This window comes from Rhynchophorus ferrugineus, unplaced genomic scaffold (genome assembly GCF_030347505.1).
Source record: "Rhynchophorus ferrugineus isolate W39M unplaced genomic scaffold, kcgeb_rfMv2 rfM1, whole genome shotgun sequence".
Lineage (NCBI taxonomy): Eukaryota > Metazoa > Arthropoda > Insecta > Coleoptera > Curculionidae > Rhynchophorus > Rhynchophorus ferrugineus.
The window spans coordinates 61,077,092-61,097,874 of NW_027472580.1; the positions used below are offsets into that span (position 1 = coordinate 61,077,092).

Below are 20,783 nucleotides of genomic sequence, written 5' to 3' on the forward strand. Positions count from 1 at the left end.
TAAAAGTATATAGTTTAATTTAATTGAAGCAAAGATATTCACGCAGCTTTAATAAAATATTATGGTTACAATAACATAATTTTGGAGTTATAAAATAAGTTTTATTGCTTAGGCAACTAGTAATAACCATTGGGTAAAAGTAATACATTTTTGATAATATCTATTATAACAATAAATTATTCTGTATAATAAAAATCTGCTTAATTGTAATTTATATTATATTTATTTAAATGATCATAAAAATATATAAACTTGAAAATTTGGCATCGACGCAATTTTCTGACTTTTCACTATACTGCGACATCTCAGATGACGGAAAACTTGGACAATCGATTAATCATTCACAATATTACCTCCATATATACCCTACGATTTTTCATAGGCTTTTTCATTTATATTAATAAAAAAAGTTAGTTCGAAATGTCGATGTATTCGACACCATTTCTAGTATTGAATTTGGGTTCAGAAATGATTTTTGTTATCGCCCAAAGGCTGCAGGCCCAAAATATTGCAGAAGACCGGTCGACTTTAGGTGATGATTTAATTTAAATGCACTATCCATGCTTGCCGTGCACTATACACAATGTATATTAATTATTGTCTAGCACGTTTTATTTATATAAAAGTAATATTTTGGTTTAAAAATATTTTACAGTAATGGAACACCTACATGAATTCAAATATATTTGTAAATGTTATAGTAAAGCTGACAATTCGGCAGTTTTTAATTTAAATTTTAACGAAGTAATATGATATTTTAGAATAATAGCATATTGCAATTTCGGCAAAAAATTAGGTAAATTTTGATAAATTATGAACAAAATATATAATCGCGCTAATAAATCGTTTTATTTAGAGAATAAAAAAATTAATATTTTTGTTTAAGTTGAGGATATTTTATTTCTTTATATGATTGTAGTGAAATTATTTATAGGGTTTGGTTGAGAAATTGTTTATTTGTCTATTAATACTATTTAATCAAATCAAAAGTTGAATATAGAAAGGTATTTTATTTTATCAAAATATATGAATTTGAAAATACTAATAATGGTCAACTTTTTTGAATACAAAGGGTTTTTTACATAAATATTAACGCATTTGCATAGTCTGGTAAATTGACTGCTATAATTTTCTTGGTTGAAAAATATTTTTCCAATAAACCTATTGTTCTTGTAAAATCCGAATAATTTTAATAATTGAGGAACGAAATATGACAGATGAAATATGAAGAAAAAATCTTTAAGATACTTTAACTAATCTGTAAGCTAGTTAAATAATCAATGCAATTGACAATAAATAAAGATTACACAATAGAGAATTTCGGTAATGCATGACACACCTGTAACTAGACCAGTAACTTATAATAAGAATTCGTTTCCCAGACATTATTCTAAAAATAACATTGTTTTTAAAAATAAAACATTGATCGATATCAACAGCACAATTTTTGCTTCATAGCCATAATATCAAATTCATATATATTTTATACTATCATATATTAATACAATAGTTTATCAAATATATTACTAATTTTCAGTTTTGGAAGATTTAATCGCCGGCCTAACATCGAATCGCCTTGTTAAAGACTTAATGAAACCACAAACAATTTATAATCAAGAAGCTGTAAGGGAAATCGTCGAAAACATTGCAAATTCTTCGTCCATGAAACTTGACACAATCAGCATGAATAAATTATGGGATTTGATTACTATGGTGTTCAAATGGCAGGTTAAAAACATTTCCATTCATATATTATTATAAAAGATGTAGATTACTTAGGTGGACACAATTTAATTTTCTAATATATTTTTAACATTTTTAATTAAGGAAAATTAAAATATATAATTTATCTATACATAATGTGAATACATTTTCAGGGATTTGATAACTATAGTGTTTAAATGGCAGATTAAAAACATTTTCATTCATATATTTCTATAAAAGACCTAGGTTAACTTAACTGAACACGATTTATTTTTCTAATATGTGCTTGCAACTTTTAATTAAGGAAAAGTAAGAGATTATAGAGATTATTAACTAATTTATCTATAAGCATTATGAATTAATTTTCAGTTATAAATGTTTTAATTCTGTTAGGTCTATAAATTAGTTATAAAGGATTTTTTAAGTGAAGCTGTATTGTAAAAATCGGTATAATAAATTTTATTCAAAGTATTGTCCATCGATCGCCGCTACACTTTTTCGCCGTTTTCAGACATTTTACGGATTCCATCTCGAAAAAACAATGTATCTTTTTGAGGCTATCTTGCACTTCAAGCTGATCCCACTAAATACAGAGCATTAGCTTAGAGGCATGGATCGCCTTTGGATTATCGTAATGGATTCACTTTTCATCACCAGTAACCATACGGTGCAAAAAGCATTTCCGATTTTGCGGTTGAAAACACGGACACAAAAAGCAATTGGAAATTGTTTCCTGTGTTACTTTCGACAATTCTGCATATTCTATGTTTTAAATCTTCGTCTTCACATTTTTTTGGTTGTCCAGAACGCTCTTTGTCTTCGTTGTCAAAAATCACCATCTTTAAAACGTTGGAACCACTATTCATCTGTTGAAAGCTTCACACAGCATTCGGCAACCTTCAACTAGTAATCAGAAAGAGCAAGGTCTGAATACTATGGCAGGTGGGGTAGCACTTCCCATTTTAATGTTTCCAATTAGGTTTTCACCGATTTTGCAACATGTGGTCGGGAGCTGTCATGCTAAAGAATAACATTATTGAGTCTTTCCTCGTATTCCGGTCATTTTTTCACGCTGTGATCGTTTAAATACATCAATTGTAGTCTAGCGATTTTTAATGATGGTTTTATCGAGTAATGTCTTCAAACATTCGTCTTCACATTTTTTTTTTGATTGTCCAGAACACACATATTGAAAGCTTCACACAGCATTCGGCGACCTTCAGCCGTCTTCAAGTTAAAGTAAAAAAATAAAATTTAGCGCAAATACGATTTACTCGGTACAAATCCACTGATTTTCAAGGCTGAAAAAATGTTTGTGTTAACATGAAGTTAGTTACAAATGTACCCTATGCGATTTAATATACACTAACACCATCTGTTGTAAATTCTTTGAAATTAATTTATAGGCCAACATAATTTTTTATTAAGAAAAAATTAAATATTTATATTTAATAATTATATAATTTATCTATAGGAACTTCAAGTTTCAAAGGTTTAAATTCAAAATTTTATTGTGAGAAATTGTGTACTTTATTATTTTCGAAATACTGTGCCCTTAAATCGTACTTTTACCATCTCTTGGAAGCTTTTGAATTCCACGTAGGGAAACCGTCCATTAGGAACGTAGTAGGAAGCATCACTAATGACATGTAGAATTTTATTTTAGTATCTCTGAGTAATAGCTGAATTAGATGCTTGCATGTATTCTAATAATTTTTTCACTTTAAAATCACATTTATTGAGAAAACTTGGTACAATATATATAAAATAGTACTTAGATAATTAATCAAAATATTTTTCATAGATTTCTACAAATTTGTCTCATTTTTCTGTCAACATGGCAATACCGTATCGAAAAAGCAATATTGGTCTGGCAGTTGAGTTGAATCATCAATCATCTTGAATCATCGATCCTTTTCGCACTTTTCACCATTTCGAAACTGTGTGCTAGCCAAGCCAAGCTACATAGATCTAAAGAGATGGCAATCAGAATCAGAATACTTTCCTTTCGAACTGCAGTGTATCCTACATAAGTCTTGCAACGATGTGTGACCTAAAGATGTCATGCAAAAAGAAGGTTGTTACTTATTACGGGTCTTTTTTGCAACAATACGTTCATTCGTTTAATTTATTCAATTAACGTTGGTAGACACATGCAGTCACATTTTCAACAAAGCTTTATGACCAATAATATTTCACAAGCTTGGGATAATATATTATTATTAGTCGTTGCCGACTAATGCAATTTATCTCCACAATAACTTAAAACTAGATACATCTGGGAAGACCATTTTGTCATTTAGTGCACTTCCACTTACGGTTTGGTTATCTGCGACTTAGTTCAGTGTTGTCCAAGATTTGAAGCACTTCGGTATTTATATTCTCATGCCTTGTTGCGAATCTCTTAATTTACTCGCTAACAGTTGGAATCCGAAAGTCTCGATGTAAGTAAGTATTCCCGTAGTATCTGGGTGTATTCACAATACTTCTCAGCACTTTATTCTGAAATACTTGTACTATGTTGATATTAATGCTGACAAAACATACCCATACTGAATTCCGTAGGTCCATACAGGTTTTAGTATCTGATAGTATGTGCCTGTATAGCAGCTGCTTGTATGCTGCTCTAACTTATTATGTAACTTATTATGTAATTGAAAAGTCCCCGACCTACCATAGTAAAACACATTTTTTGGCAAAATTAGTTTTTTTTTCAACATTATTCCTTTCAAGGGTGATACACTGGTTATAGCGACCCTCCAACTTTTCGATTTTTGTAGTACGATTTGTCCTTTGCTTCAAAATAGGCCTCAGTTTCGGCGATCATCTCATCATTCGACGAAAATGTCTTCCCAGCGAGCATTCTTTTGAGATCTGAGAACAGGAAATAGTCGCTGGGGGCCAGATCTTGAGAATACGGTGGATGAGGAAGCAATTCGAAGCCCAATTCATGGATTTTTGCCATCGTTTTCACTGACTTGTGACACGGTGTATTTTCTTGGTGAAGCAGCACTTTCTTTTTCTTCAAATGCGGCCGTTTTTAGGCGATTTCGTCCTTGAAACTGTCCAATAACGATATGTAATATTCGCTGTTGATGGTTTTTCTTTTTTCAAGGTAGTTAATGAAAAGTATTCCATGCGCGCCTTGCCGACTGTTGCGTTTTCCCACGCTTTGGAACGGGTTCATCGTGTGCAGTCCACTCGGATGACTCTCGATTGGACTTCGGAGTGAAATGATGGAGCTATGTTTCATCCATTGTCACATATCGACGCAAAAACTCGGGTTTTTTACGCTTGATAATCTTCAAACACTGCTCCGAATCATCAGCTCGTCGTTGTTTTTGATCAAAAATGAGCTCGCGCGGCACCCACTTTACACAAAGCTTTCCCATTCCCAAATATTCGTGAATGATATGATGTACACGTTCAGTTGATTTCTTTAGAGTGTCTGCTATTTCATTCAATTGCAATATATGAACATTAAAAATCATTTTGTGCATTTTTTAAATTTTTTCTTCGGTAAGTCTTCGGGTCTCATTTCACCACGTCTAAACTTAGCATACCAATCCTTGATGGTTGATTTTCCTGGGGCAATATCCGGAAACTCGGCATCAAGCCAAGTTTTTGCTTCAACTGTACTTTTACCCTTCAAAAAGCAATATTTTATCAACACGCGAAATTGCTTTTTATCGATTTTTTTCACAATAAAAAAAGTTGCTTCACTCAAAATGACATAATTCACAAACTAATGATTCGACAGCTGCCAAATTTATACACGCATCTAGGGTTAGGGCTAACTAAAAAACGTTCGGGGACTGTTCAATTGACCTGTTACGGATAATTTAGATCTACTAAATAACCAATATATTTTTTATATTTTAATTGGAGTTCTTTTATATTTAAACAGTTTTGTTGTAAGTGAAATCAATATGTACTGAGTTAATTTCGTTGATTTTTATTCTTCATATCTGGCTCCCCTTATTTATTTTATTACTTGCGTGGTGCAGTTTCGGGTTACTTCTTGGTTGTTGTCTACAATAGCAAGTATGACAGTATCATCAGCAAATATATTTATAGTAATATTTTCTATTTGTTGTATATCACACGTACAGAGTAGGTAAATAATAAGAACCAATACAATGCCTTGCGGTACATTCTACTCTTTCAACTCTAAGCATCCTGGCTTAGATATAGGATTCAACGAAAAAGTTCAACGAATTACTTCGGCAACATATTTGGGAGTTTATGTACGAGTTCTCTATGTCAGACTTTATCAAAGGCTTGCGCTATGTTCAAGAATAGATGAGCGAAAACTAAAAAAGACAAATGTTAGTAAGCTTTTTCAATAATGTCTATGATTCTCTGTACCTGGTTAATGTGTTGAATGTTTGCTCGTAAAACCAAACTGATGTGCAGGTATTAATTTTTTTCTATATATGATTGATTTTAACCCTTTTAACAGGAATTTATTAGGTACTTTAGGGTCTGAGAATGTTTTTATACAGTTTTATCTAGTGTAACACACTAAGCTGGTCCTACAATCTAGTCCATGAACTTTGAGCCATAAGTGTTCTGCCCGATAATCGAACCAATTACTCTCAATTCATGATACCCAAATTGGTTTGTTTTTGTGTCATATCAAATTCCTTTAAACGCTTAAAGATGTTATACTCAATAATTATTCCATAAGTTCATATCATATTTAACATAAATTGCATTTGAGTCCACTGTGACGTTGTTTGTTAATGGTATCAGAATTATAAGCTCTATATATGTGCCGTTTTGATGGCTTGTAATTCCTTGCATCTATACCCTCCTTACACCCCTATATGAGTCAATCGATATGATATACTTTCTTTGCTGTTCAAAGAATTCAACTTGTAAATCTCCACAAAAGACAAGCTGTGATATATAGCTTATTCACATTGATATCGTAATCGTAATGTAAGTTTTATGTTTCTTTATTCATAAGAGTCGGCTTCATTATAGGTTATTGCTTTCTTAATTTGAAGAAATCCACGTTCTATTTATTTTGTTGTTTTGAAAAAGTATCCCTTAAAATTCGCTTATTTGTTCCTGTAAATACTATTTTGATTGCCGGGAAATTGAGATAATTTAAATACAATAAAAGAAAAGAATCCAGTATCAGAGCTTGTGCGATCCAATATCCTTTGAGATGCAAAATAAGTTACACCGTCTATTCCTGATCCCTCAAAATTAATTCACAATCTATTAAAGCAAGTAAATTAAAAATATTTTAACGTTAACGCATCACTTAATAAGTCCCGAGCCTGACTAATAATAGAACAATCACTTTTGGCTAAAACTCACCTTTATTTATCAACACAAGTCATACTTTCAGTCCAGCACTCTTTTAGCATTCTTAGACCTTTTTTGTAGGGTTTTGTAACGATTTATTTTTGCTTTCAAAATAGTTTAACTTGACTATTGATTTCATCCATGTTTCACATCATGTATTCTCTTGGTGAACAAATACTTTTTTCTTATGCATTTGAAGACGCTTTCTTCAGTCAGTCGATCCCTCTGTTATCAAGCAGTACGATTTCCCAAAACGATTTTATGGGCTTATTTTCTATGTTTTCTGAAACAAATGTCAAATTTGGGCAACCTGAAGCGTCATACTGAACATTTACCACCGAAAACCATTTAACATTTATATACCGAATAATGTTTATTAAGTCATCGCTTTGTTTCAACAATATTTTCCCATCAAAAAGAAAATTTTAATCAACACATGAAATTCTTTTTATCCACTGCTTTGAAAATAATAACAGTTGTATTACTAAAGCCATAGTAGCTTTTAATTTCGGTCGTGACATTTTGGCACTCAATATATTTGGCATTATTATACAATTTGGCACATAATAGTCACTTATTGAGAGATGTGTTAACACTTAATATATTCTTATTCACAGAGAAATGTTCTTAGTTTATGTTCTTATTTTATTCAGTTTAAACTCGTAAATATTATAATCTCGTGATATTTCTTCACCGTAGTATTAATTTAAACACATTTTTTATTATATCATTTACGTTAATTTAGTTTCACGAATTCCTTTGTAATTATATACAATTATTTATTGATATTTCTATATTTCCAACTTCTAGTGTACAAAAACATTATTTATTTTTAAATAATCAATATTTGACCTTGATTATAAAAATAGTTTTAGGAAAACTACATTAATAAATTATAAGCGATTACATTGACTTTAGAAGGAAGTCTATGAATTCCTTACTTTTTCTAATTTTCTTCGATCTTGGATAAGTTCTTGTTATATTTTATATAATACAAAAAATAATTATATAATGTTGTATATTAATTATTATCTTTAAATCGTCCAAACTAATAATTTGTTTCCGAAAATAAACGCTGGGAAGCAGTATTTCAACATTTATTTTATGCTAATAAATACTTTATGCTTTATGATTTATGTCCTTTAGAACTTTAGTACTATTTATAACTACTTTCACGAAATTCCATATAATTAACATGACATAAAATATATTGTTTATGGAAATGATTGACAGTGAATTTTCAAGTTTGTTAGTATGAGCCAGTTGTATATGATATAATTTGAAACCATATAATTTGAGCTACTAGAAAGTCAATATAAAATATAAATGCAAAACAATCACCACGGTTCAAATACCAAACAGCACTGAATTTCATCAATATCCTACTCAGATTTTGCGCTCTTTTCCACATAAAAATCGGTTTCCTCTTGATCTGCTTTGTATAAATAAATCTTTTTTTTTGCTTGCTCGGAAGCTTGAGCTTCCCGTACTTACGTTAACTCACTTTTTAACACCCATATCTCCTTTATATTGTTGTTGAACAAATATCTTCAAGTAGGGTTCATCTGCTACTATTTTACAGCTTTAAATAAAACAAAAAAAAACATTCCTATCTTTTCTGTAATCTTCAATTTTCAGAATAATTACGGTTTGTGTAAATCGTTTTTTCTTTTCATTGAGGGGAAATAGAACAATGAAATTTCGCATATCGTGCGATAACGCCTTTTCGCAAGCCATTCTTGAGTTAACTATCATTAAATGTTTGGTTTTCGTAACAATGCAAACACTATATTGGTTTATTGTTTGTTAAAATGTTATTGTGTTTGGTATGCAGTTAAAGTTATTATTAGTAAATAAAAATTAGTTCGAGAATTTATTCAAGGTCCAATGTGATTGTAGCAGAACATTATTATTGTCAAATGGAGTCACTTTGTTCTTCTTTTCTATAATAAAAATGTTTTTTTATTGATGAGTAAATAAATTATAATTTATGTAATTATATTTATATTAGGTCCTTGCAAGTATTTTGATCAGGGATATCTAATGGTGAAAAAGCGAAATATCAATGAACCCTTAAACAGCTTACCCTAATTGTAAAATTCGATGGTTTTGACATATCTACTCGTATTAAGAGAAAGTTTTTCATTTAGTATTATTGAGTTATTCAGTCTATAGAGATGCTAATCATGGATCGCTCAAATATGCATTTTTGACGATCATTACTTCCTTTTTTATTTAAATAAATCTACTGCAGAAGCATATCAAATACTTTTAGAAACTTACAGTGGTGCTCTTCCTATATGGTGATTTTGGTATCAACGACAAAGAACGGCCTGAAGAACCAAAATGATTCGTTGCTTGCTAGACAAAGAAAATCTTTCTATGACATATTGTGACTGATGATGAAAAGTGGAACTCACCACGGAAATCCCAAGCGCAAAACTGAGTCGAGTCGAGAAAGTTAGTCGAAGGGAACCATACATATCGCCATCGAATTGGAATATTCAGGGGGTCAAGTCCTGTTGCCCATACAGTGGAAAAATCAGGCTAAAATTGAATGAAACTGTTACTGCAAATATCTACCGATGTCAGTTGAACAAATTGAATGACATATTATTGCAAGAGAGCCCAGTAATCATAAGTAACATTCATCCGCTTGTATAACAATGCTCGCCAACAGACTGCAAAAGTTGTAAAGGAGAGAAAACAATGTTGCAAATAAAATACAATTTAGTTTCTCTTTTTTTTTACGTAAATTAATGCACAAAGACGAGTTTGTTTATTTAAATGAATAATATAAAAATTATATAATTTGAAAGATAGTAAAATTGGCATGTAATGGTGAAAAGAATTATTAATTGGATGGAAATGATTTACTAAATTGCATGTCTGGTTTTGAATAATACTTATTCGGTCATCCTATCCAACAGATGATTAATGCACTCGACATATAAGAATTAAGTTTTTCTTGATTCTTGACTTCCATTCTTGATACTTTTTCTTCTTTCTTAATTCTGATTAAATCTTGACTCTATTGACTATTTGTTAATTCATGTTCTTTACTAATTTTGTAATTCTTTTGTTAATTCGGATTTTCTGTTCTTACTCTTAAAACTTACTGAAATTTTACTGTTTCTGGTCTTGATTCTGCAACTTTTTCATTCTCTTAATTTTGTTATTATCGCTAATTCTGTGTTCACTATATTCTTCAAATCTTTCTCATTCTCGATGTACCGCGTTTTATCGTCGAAGCTCATCTCTCGGGTTCTTGGTGGTAGCTGGAAGGTTGGTTCAAGAAACCCTTTTCTACATCTTGAATCGTACGGAATTTCGGGGAGAGAAAAACTCTTCCAGCTAGGAACTTCTCACGCCGATGGTGACGTGCGTTACTGACTCTTAAGGAATGTTTGAACATTCCACGATCTCGAGCGTTCTTGACGTATAGCCACCATAAGGGGTCCTTTACTAGATCTAACTTTTAACACGCTTTGCCTAGTCGCAGTACCTGAAGCCCCATTATTCGGAACACTTGACAACTTTTCTATTTGCTCGGTACCTTTTTTATCTTAACCTAGCTTCACTGACAGACATTCGATACAATGCCATATTTTATATTGTGTCAAATCATAACTATTCATAAATTATGTCATATCTGTTGTCAGAAATATTTCAAAAACAGTTAAATATAAACTATATAAAAGATAAAACATTATAATTTTTGTAATAATTTAAAATTAAACAATTTTCTTAAATATAACAGAAGAACCGATACACTGTTTTTGATGGATATTGCATCTCGATTGAGAAGTCCTCATCAGACATAGCGCCTTGTAATTACCATACGTTTAGATCAATGCAGCATGACTTGGCAATGATTCTAAATGCTGAAAAAGTAAGAAGTTGGATCTTTCTTTCGATACGGTATCAATATGCCTGCAATATGCAAATTTCAATAATGCATTTTTAAACTAACAAAAAAAGATCAGAAAACATGCAAGAACCTAATAATTTAAAATACAGTCCACTAGGAAAATAATTATATTTTTTCATAGATAACAATGTACAGCGAGGTAATCGAAATTACTCAGCGTCATCTATATGAAATCGAAACGTTTGTTGCAAGTGAAGGTACGCAGCTTCAGCTACACCGAGTACAAAACATGCTAGAAAATTTTAACAAGATCTTGACCAATGAAGAAAAAAGTGGTATTCATGATGATTTAATGTCTTGGTGTAAGGTAGTCCAAATTAAACATGATAACGATGATATCATAATAAAACACATATATTTTTATCAGCCTTTCAACGTTCGAGTCTCTCTCTTACTAAGGATGGGTTTACAAGATAACGACGGACATTTTGTAGTTAACAATTTAAATCCTATTGCGGAGAAAATGTTGCAAAATATAGGAGAAAATATATATCAGGTGACACAAAATGGTAGAATACTAGAGAATAAACAGAATGGTTCCTCAGGAAAATCGTCGCTGGAAATGGAAAATGTGAATGAACTGAAATGTTTTGTAGACGAAATGTTGGGTGAAAGAAAACTAAGCACGGGTAGTGCTGAAGGTAGGTTATAATATACATGTTATAAAAGTATTTCAATTTACTATCTCTAATTTATGTAAATTACATTAAATAATTAAATACACCTATTCGCTAATATTTATGTGGTTAAAGATTCACAACGTCTGATATTATGGATGATACTTGGATGAGATATATTCTTGCATATATATAATTTGGGTAGAGAGAAGTTATGTACTTTGTCAGCTTGGAACAGTCGTATTTAAATATGTAACGGAATGTGATATAAAAACACTTTATGACTTTTTTATAACTATCGAAACAAGCAATAATTTTGAGAGCTTTCGATATGTTAGACACCATTCTCTATTTGATTAAGGAGTTTACTCTATATCTGTTTAGAATAGACAAAACGGTATCAGAGTTTGATGGTTGAAGTAGTTCTAATAGGACTTAAGAAAAAAGACGGAGGATCTGATCTGAAAAAAAACTGTTACATCACTGTTATAGTCAACGAAGATTGCGAACCAGATATGTAAAGAAAAATCATAAAATTCTTGCCCTTTTCCAGCCTTAGTTGCAGGACCTAGAATATTTAACCTATAGAATTAATATACAGGAAATGTAGGGGAAAACCGTCTATATATTTAATAGATTGAACCAGGAACCAGGAGGTGTTGACGGTATTATAACAACTTCTGTATATTTAGGAGTGGTAAAAGTAAATTGAGGAATTGAATTTGCGTTTTTGAAAAAAGCGTTTACTTGAAATTATATTAATTATAGCATAAGGATACATAATATTAGAAATAAAATGATGTTTATATCAACATTTATCATTGAAACGACATTGTGGTTCGACATTTGGTTATTGGCTTTTCTTTTGACGTTTATTATAAAAACCTTCTTAGTGTGTTAATTACAGACATCTCTGGATTGTTAAAAAAATTACATTTTGTTTGAAACGTCTATCGTATGAGCATCAAATATTACGTTATGTAATTACTTGTATAACTGTATTTTGTAACTGATAGTTCAAAAACAAAAACTAAAGCTAGAGAGAGAAGCCTACTGAAATAACAGGACAAATGAAAAGTCCTCGGCCTGACACATAGATGGATCTATTAGGATTAAATCCATATGTTTTTTAGTTAGCCCTAACCGTCAGTTTGTGAATTATAGCATTTTGAGTGAAATAACTTTTGTTATTGTGATAAAAATTGATAAAAAGGAGTTTCGCGTGTTGATAAAATATTGCTTTTTGAAAGGAAAAAATACAGTTGAAGCAAAAACTTGGCTTGATGCCGAGTTTCCGGACAATGCCCCAGGAAAATCAACCAAATGATTGGTATGCTAAGTTTAGACGTGGTGAAATGAGCACCGAAGAGGGTGAACGCAGTGGTCGCCCAAAAGAGGTTGTTACCGATGAAAATATTTAAAAAATCCACAAAATGATTTTGAATTACCGTAAATTTAAATTGACTGAAATAGCAGACACTCTAAAGATATCAACTGAACGTGTACATCATATCATTCAGAAATATTTGGGTATGAAAAAGCTCTATGCAAAGTGGGTGCCGCGCGAGCTCACTTTTGACCAAAAACAACAACGAGTTGATGATTCGGAGCAGTGTTTGAAGATGATCAAGCATAATAAACCCGAGTTTTTGCGTCGATATGTGACAATGGATGAAACATGGCTCCATAATTTCAGTCTGAAGTCTAATCGACAGTCATCCGAGTGAACTCCACAGGATAAACGCACTCAAATGCGTGGGAAAAAGCAACAGTCGGCTGGCAAGGTTATGGAGTCTGTATTTTGGGATGCGCATGGAATAATTTTCATTGACTACCTTGAAAAAAGAAGGGCCATCAACAGCGACTATTACATAGCGTTATTGGACCGTTTGGGGGACGAAATCGCCGAAAAACGGCCGCATTTGAAAAAAAAAAGTGCTGCTTTACCAAGACAATACATCGTGTGACAAGTCAGTGAAAACGATGGCAAAAATCCATGTATTGGGCTTCGAATTTTTTCCTCATCCACCGTATTCTCCAGATCTGGCTCCCAGCGAATATTTTCTGTTCTCAGATCTCAAAAGAATGCTCGCTGGGAAGAAATTTTCGTCGAATGAAGAGGTGATCGCCAAAACTGAGGCCTATTTTGAAGCAAAAGACAAATTGTACTATAAAAATGGTATCGTTGGAGGGTCGCTATAATCAGTGTATCACCCTTGAAGGGAATTATGTTGAATATAAAATACTAATTTTGCCAACAAAATATGTTTTACTATGGTAATCCGGCGAGTTCTCAATTGACCTGTTAATGTACTGCCGATTTGGAAGTTGCTACGTCAAAATGTAAATATACCAAACACTTAGGATATTGACCGGCCGAAGTAAACCTACAACAGCAACATTAAAAATGCTGATGGATTATTTATAAAGTAACATGATTAAAAAGTAGTCACAACTCTACAATTATTACCCAACCACAGGGTTTAGCTACGTCCCCAGTAATTGACATTCCAGAAATTTAATAATAGACCAATTGTTAACGACAATAAAGTCATTAAAGGGTGGTAAGATTTTCATAAATTATCAAGGGCTTTGGTGAACAATGTTTCAACAGCTTCACAGGCTTGTCACACAAATTGAGTGATCAGAAAGATTACAGTCGGCACATAAGAAAACGATAATTGTTTCTATTTTAAAAAAACGAGATAGTAAATAGTGTAAAATACTATCGTGCTGTAATAGTATTATCGAGGCATCAGTCTCTTATCAAATTTCAGGAAGGTGTCTATGAAGATGAAGATCGTACAAATGATAGTTCAAAGAGCAGACTATCAGTTTATGGAGGGACGTATGACACGTGGAAAACATGCGATTTTATTGATTCTTGCTCTCTCCTCTACACTATTAATTGGTCCTCACGTTGGACAGCCTTGAAAGCTGAACATATTCCTTCTCTTAAAAATTATTAAACTTCAGGCATCTTGATATGATTTCATTAGATGTGTGCGAGTGCAATATGATTTGCCAAATTCATTTGAGATCCGAGTCGGAGTTTGCCATGTCGACAATGTCATTTCTCCGCTACTTTTCCACATTATAGTGCATGTAGTTAAGCGAGAAGTTTTTATAATTAGACGTTTGATCGATCTGATGTTTGCTAATGAAATAACTATATAACCAAACCTGTTAGCTAACCAAAATATTGTCGGGTTCTAATTAGAGCAAAAACCGAACCGTTCAAATACAAATGTCACATTTAGGAGCTCTTAGGAAAAGAGAAAATATCACAATAAAGACTAAAATTCATCGATTTCGAGTGCTTATCTTGTCCTTTTAATTGGAATCTGGGATTGGAGACTTGGACACCATTACAGTCTGACACGTGTAAGCTAGAGATCTTTCAATTACAATGTTTAAGGTAAATTGTACATGTTTATCTCCAAGATAGTGTTAGAAATGAAGTTATTCGTTTAAAATGCGACAGTCAGTGCACAGTTGACAAACATATTCACAGACACAAATTACATCATTACAACAAATTACCTCATATTTGTCGAGTGAACGAATTCCTCATGGATTTCTTCTGGCGAAATCGACGTTTTGCATGGAAGACGCAGTAAGCTCCGAAAAAGACACAGATCATCAAAAATGATCTGAAAAATAGAAGAGTGACATTGTCTTACAAGTACAACATTGTATTGATTAATCGAAATGCTTATATTGATTGAATACTAGACTAGATTCGTAACAGATTTTCTTTATTTCTGGTACATTTAGTTCAGTTTAAGGTAATTAATTTGACTGTTTCTTCATACACCTCTGGAAAAAGAATTGGTTCCATTGGAGTGACCAGAATCTTTCAGGTTCTGATCGCGCGATAAGGCACGCTATGAAATATTGTTAATTAATGAATAGAATTTGGATATTAGAGAAGACTCCGATCGTCCAATACCGTACCTTTTAAAAATAATCAATTATTATATTTGTTTGTTACAATAGAATTTAGACTTTATTAACTAGAGACTTGATACTTTGAACGCCACATGTATGATGAAAAAAAACCTGACTTTTTATATTAATATTTAAATAACAAATGATATAAATATAAATGCACTTCAAACCTGTTTTTGTGTCTAATTCAATAATCAACGGAGTAATCAGCATGACGACTTAGCATCGCCGTATGCTCAGCTATTGGTCACTACGTAAAACTTGGAAATCTTTATTGGATTTATTTAGATACTATTTAATAAATATTTTGCGATAAAAAAGCGGCATTTCTGCCTAATGTTTATATGAACTGATGGCAGTTTGCGAACAAGATTTTTGGGAACATATAAAAATTATTTTAGTGATTACGTCTTTATTTGAAATTTTATCCGGCTTATTTAAAAATAAGGAGTTTAGACATCAGAATGTTATAGATAGCAGTTTAGAATTACATCGACTTGAATAGAATATACTTTGAAGGCTATGTCATCACGTAAAAGAGATAAACCAAATATAAATAGTAAAAACGCCCGCAAAGTACTACGAATAGTATGAACATACAGATCCTTTGCTATGTATCATTAACTAAGATTGCAACGTATTACTAGTATTGCATCTACAGTATCGTCTTAACTCTCGCAGGAATTAAACCAGAAAGATAATTGGATGTGACGTAGTTGTATCGCCATTGGACAAAGGTATGATGGGATGTCATTATCTATGATATTATATTGAAATAATCATTATTGAAAAGTGGCCAGTAATAACAATGCTGTTTATTAAAGACAATACAAAGTATATTCAGTAAATTTATTTATAAAAAGTAAATCGCATTAAGCAAGTAAATTATTTCCTTTATACAGATTCAATATTACGTTTTTTATGGCTATTCTGTTAAATATTCAAGACGTGCTTCTAACCAATGTCAATAAACTCAGATTTAGTGGGTGCTAAAAATAGCTGTCATATCTATTGAGCGAATTAATGGATAATACTAATAAGTTTTTTGACATATAGAATTTTTCAATAAATGAGAATAGATGTTGGCAGCTTGTGGCGGTTATGTTTTAACGATGTCTGTTTAACTTGTTGTGTATTGTTGTCACAGATATCGAAGAATTATCACATATAATGAGTATAGGCGAAACCAACGTGTTCTTGAGCTACATATATATCTGACTACCAATCACATTAGGGGGTTATGATGTGCGAATGTACTTAAGGCGGAACAGCTTACTGTGCAGAACTATTGGGAACACGTTCATATAATAATGGAGGATCAAATCAGCTTAATCATAAGACCCAAAATAATAGACGATTTTGGGCAACAAACGCGAAATCTAGCAGAACAGATTCGGTCAGCTGCAAAAGAAATTACCCCAGCAACAAAATAGAAATCAGAGCATAAAGTAAATTAATAGAGTATGCTACAGAACCAAAAACGAACCTCCACGAAAATCAATAATCATGTTGACATACATATTTAATATGTGTTTAAGACTGAAGCATATCCTGGCAATTTTTTAAGTTTGCACAAATAATTAAACGTTAAAAATCGAATAAGCCGGTGTACTACTGTTATTTGATAAGCTGGATATTACAATTTCGCCTAAGTTATTTGAGAAACTACTATTAAAAATTGTTAAACCATTTATAAACATACCAGATTTCCAATTTGGATTTCGGACTCAGCACTCGTTGATCCAAAAAGGCGTTCGAAGAAAAGATCTGGACCTCTCATAGGAGTTTGATCTGGAATATAATATTTGGGGCTGATCTATATTTTTTCATTAATTACATCTTATATTAGATATGCTTAATACAATCTTAATTTACAAATTAATTTATTACTACTGTTGTGTTATATCCTGTCAAAGGATTAATTAGTTTTTATCATTTAGCCGCAATGCAAAAGAAACATGGAGTGATTTCAAACTATTTTGCTGACACTTGTGCCTTTTCCACAGCCTTAAGCAGATATTTCCATAATAACTTTGTCGTCGGCTATATTCAAGTACTATTTCTTTTGTTGTTGGGATAACAGCAGTGTAGTACAGACTCATGGGTGGTCCCAAGACGCAGTCCCTGGCGAATTCTGACCGGAATAGGTTTAAATATTGAGAATGCCCCTTATGCGATACTCTAAATTTTCTTTCAAAAAGATATGACTTCAGCATTTGATAATAGTTCCGAGGGAGCAATTTGCTCATCTCTACAGATTAGTCCCAAATACCATACTTGGTCAAAAGCTTGCAGTTCTATTTATATTCTTTAATCTTTTAATTTGTCTGATTGCTTATTCTATTAAACATTGTTTTCGCCACACTATTTCTGTTTCTCTTCGATACTCTTCTTACTTTTCGTCTTTCTTTTATTAATCCCCCTAATTTGGAGGGTCTAATTAATCTCATATTATGATTTCTCTTGATATTGGGGTAGCTTCTTTCGTAGCTGTCTAAATTTGTTCAATTATATTTCCGGTTTATTGCTCAAAACCCTCTATACTTTTGAGTCTTACGTTTAAACTTATCTGGACTTACTTTATTAGTCTAAACTTGCCCGAATTAGTAAGTCTGTTAGTAAGATTAGGCTTTATTGTCTTTTTTCACAAGCTTTCGATTTTCATTTTATGTGATGATAGGCCTTTCGAAATGTAGATGCATAAAATGAGCAAGTTGTTGCTTCGGACTGTTGTCAATTTCTGTAGTCGTATGTTTTCGGAAGAAAATTTCACATGAAGGAGCATTTTTTACATCCAAACGTATATCACATAACAAATGAAATAATATCTCTAACACTTGCTGATAACATAGTAATTATGACAAAATACTTTCCCTAGGGCTACAAAAAATACTACAAATGGCAATTAACCAAATCCGCAAATGGAGTACTACAAGCTAGAATAGAGTGACAGAAACTTATTTTTATCACTTCAGCGATGGCCAACTCTTGAAGCAGAATCAGCTAAATACTTTGGAATCCATATCGATGGCATATTAAGATGGAAATATCACATTAGACAAAAAAATTGAGCAGATCCGACTGAAAATCAACTGTATTATTTAATCGGAATATACTCACAACTTGGCTTAAAGTCAAAGACCAATCAATAATAAAGCCAATTTGGACTTAAAGGGTGCAAATATGGAGTTGCTCTAAGATATCAAACGGACAAATAAATCAACGTTGTCAAGACAAAGTTATTCGATTAATTTTCAATGCCTATCTCCACGCAACCGGCGAAGTCATGCACGATGACATTGAGATCAAATGCATCCACGAAGTTATCCATGATTTTACTTTAAAACATGGAAAAAGGTTACTAAATCATAACAACTTATAAGCACTACAACCGCTGGACAGCGCACAGGAAACCATAAGATTGAAGAGAACCAAACTACATGCATGAACTCATAAAAAATATTTATCTAAATTGGCGTTAATTTGGGAAATACTCATAGTCCGTGCAATAAAATAGCCCATATACATCATTGGTGACGTCGAATATACTATTAAATGCAGTTTATAAAAATGTAAAATTCGTTTTCAATCCGGAGAGGATCATTTCTTTTTATTTTACCCTAGTTAAAAATGATTCGATTCGGGTTTGTACTGGTGGGTTATGTTGCCAAATGTTTGCAAAATTCTTTCAAGCATTAGTGAATATAATTAGAGGTTATAAACCGACAGACGTTCTAAAACAAAATTCTGCCTTGATGTGGCAGCACCAAGCTGACGTTTTATTGGACGAGCTATAATAATAAATTAATCTATAAATTAAGACGTAAAAAAACTGATACAAAATTACCTTAAAAAGTTATGGTGAAAGTAAATATATGTCAGGCCCTCAACAAGGACCTTAAGACGCACATAATAGCACATGGAACGATGACGTTCATGAGGGGTAATGGTGGCATCATCTACTTATTGTACTTTTTCATCCCATCAACGGGCGCGCATTGGAAAATTATGATAATCGATATTATTTAAGCCATACTGAACGATATTATCATGCAAACACCAAAATAGACCATATGCATGGTTAATTTGACAGTATGGTTATCTTTTGCAGGGAGGGTGTGCACTGACCAGTAATATCGTGCGACTTGACTCTACCAGACTTTTTTGAAGGATTTTCTGAAACCAATAAGCAACAATTGGCTTCTTAGGGCCAATATAACTGATCATATTTCTCAAATTTAGCCGGAATTATGCCTGTGTCATTGAAAATTAGACAATTCGAATCGATTCATTAACACACAACTTACTTCATCTTACTTTACAACAACATCGACCTGTCCTTATTGATAAGAGTGCCAGAGTAATAGTATTAATCCGTCAACTATACACTACCACTAAAATTAAAAAGGCAGTTGAAACAAAACTTGTAAACTAACTAATTATTATATTTGTAGTTTATTATTTATAGAATTTGTTATAAAAATAGTTTTAAACCTATATTATTAACTTTAGATATGAAACGCCTTAATTAATTAAAAGAAATAAAGCTAAAATTAAGTAGAAAGTTAAATGTTATTCTCAACGTTTGTAATAATTATAAAATATGATGACATAATACTGTTTATTTTACAGGAAATTCAAATATATTGCGGTTTTCTTTGGGAGACTCGAAGTTAAACAACAATGCTGAGGATAAATTCGATAGCATCGACATCAACATTAATGACAACGACCAATTACAATCACTAATTACTGATCTCAATGTTAAAGACGATTCAGAACAAAACAGTTTTAAAGATGATCTCTTAAATTTGATCGAGACTGATCAATCCGATGTAGTATAGTTATTTGTTGCTTTATATTTTATCTCATTATATATTGATATTTTCTTGTGTACTGTTGTATAATTAAAATAGCAATCTTTTAATAATAAGTACATATAACGGGTGCCTACAACATTTGGTATCATATACATTTATTAAATTGTTCATATTTATATACCGTAAGTATATAATAATTACTTGTTTAAACAAATTTTCTTTGTAATTATGCCATATAAGCTGCAATAAAGTGCCTTTTATTACTGAATTATTGGCTACTTATTTTATAAAATTTTCGTTGCAAATCTATTGAACCTTAAAACCATTAATTTTACATATCTATGATATATATTTCTGAGATATTGGTACTACTGAATATATAAAAGGTTTTAATTTCTTAAAATACATAATTATTACGTTAATAATGATAAATGTCCTGGA

General features: G+C 31.8%; 2 protein-coding genes and 1 long non-coding RNA gene across 6 annotated transcripts in view; 2 read left to right on the top strand and 1 right to left on the bottom strand.

The window, feature by feature from the left end:
* RpL38 (ribosomal protein L38) overlaps positions 1–20,783 on the top strand; it is a 62,347-nt gene that overhangs the window by 37,374 nt on the left and 4,190 nt on the right. The window lies entirely within an intron of this gene.
* Positions 326–20,610, top strand: OSCP1 (Organic solute carrier partner 1). 2 transcript variants are annotated; one of them, XM_076401697.1, is made up of 5 exons: positions 326–532; positions 1,538–1,728; positions 11,076–11,261; positions 11,322–11,595; positions 19,634–20,610. In XM_076401697.1, exons 1-5 carry the CDS (start codon positions 421–423, stop codon positions 19,654–19,656), a joined length of 786 nt encoding a protein of 261 aa, XP_076257812.1. In that variant the 5' UTR covers positions 326–420; the 3' UTR covers positions 19,657–20,610. The 2 variants fall into 2 exon arrangements, with proteins under 2 accessions (XP_076257812.1, XP_076257727.1); XM_076401612.1 differs by having other exon boundaries at positions 331–532; positions 20,155–20,610.
* On the bottom strand, positions 9,215–19,948 carry LOC143196563 (uncharacterized). 2 transcript variants are annotated; one of them, XR_013005775.1, is made up of 5 exons: positions 19,830–19,948; positions 17,225–17,313; positions 15,115–15,224; positions 9,444–9,570; positions 9,272–9,384 (listed from the first exon to the last, which is right to left on the bottom strand). It is a non-coding gene; the product is annotated as an uncharacterized LOC143196563 (long non-coding RNA). The 2 variants fall into 2 exon arrangements; XR_013005769.1 differs by lacking the exon at positions 15,115–15,224 and having other exon boundaries at positions 9,215–9,384.

Excerpts from the sequence above, each read along its gene's own strand:
- OSCP1 (XM_076401612.1), top strand. The coding sequence starts at position 421 with ATGTCGATGTATTCGACACCATTTCTAGTATTGAATTTGGGTTCAGAA. Across the intron at positions 533-1,537 it reads AGAAGACCGGTCGACTTTAG|TTTTGGAAGATTTAATCGCC; the intron begins GTGATGATTTAA and ends ACTAATTTTCAG. Across the intron at positions 11,596-20,154 it reads AAGCACGGGTAGTGCTGAAG|GAAATTCAAATATATTGCGG; the intron begins GTAGGTTATAAT and ends TTTATTTTACAG.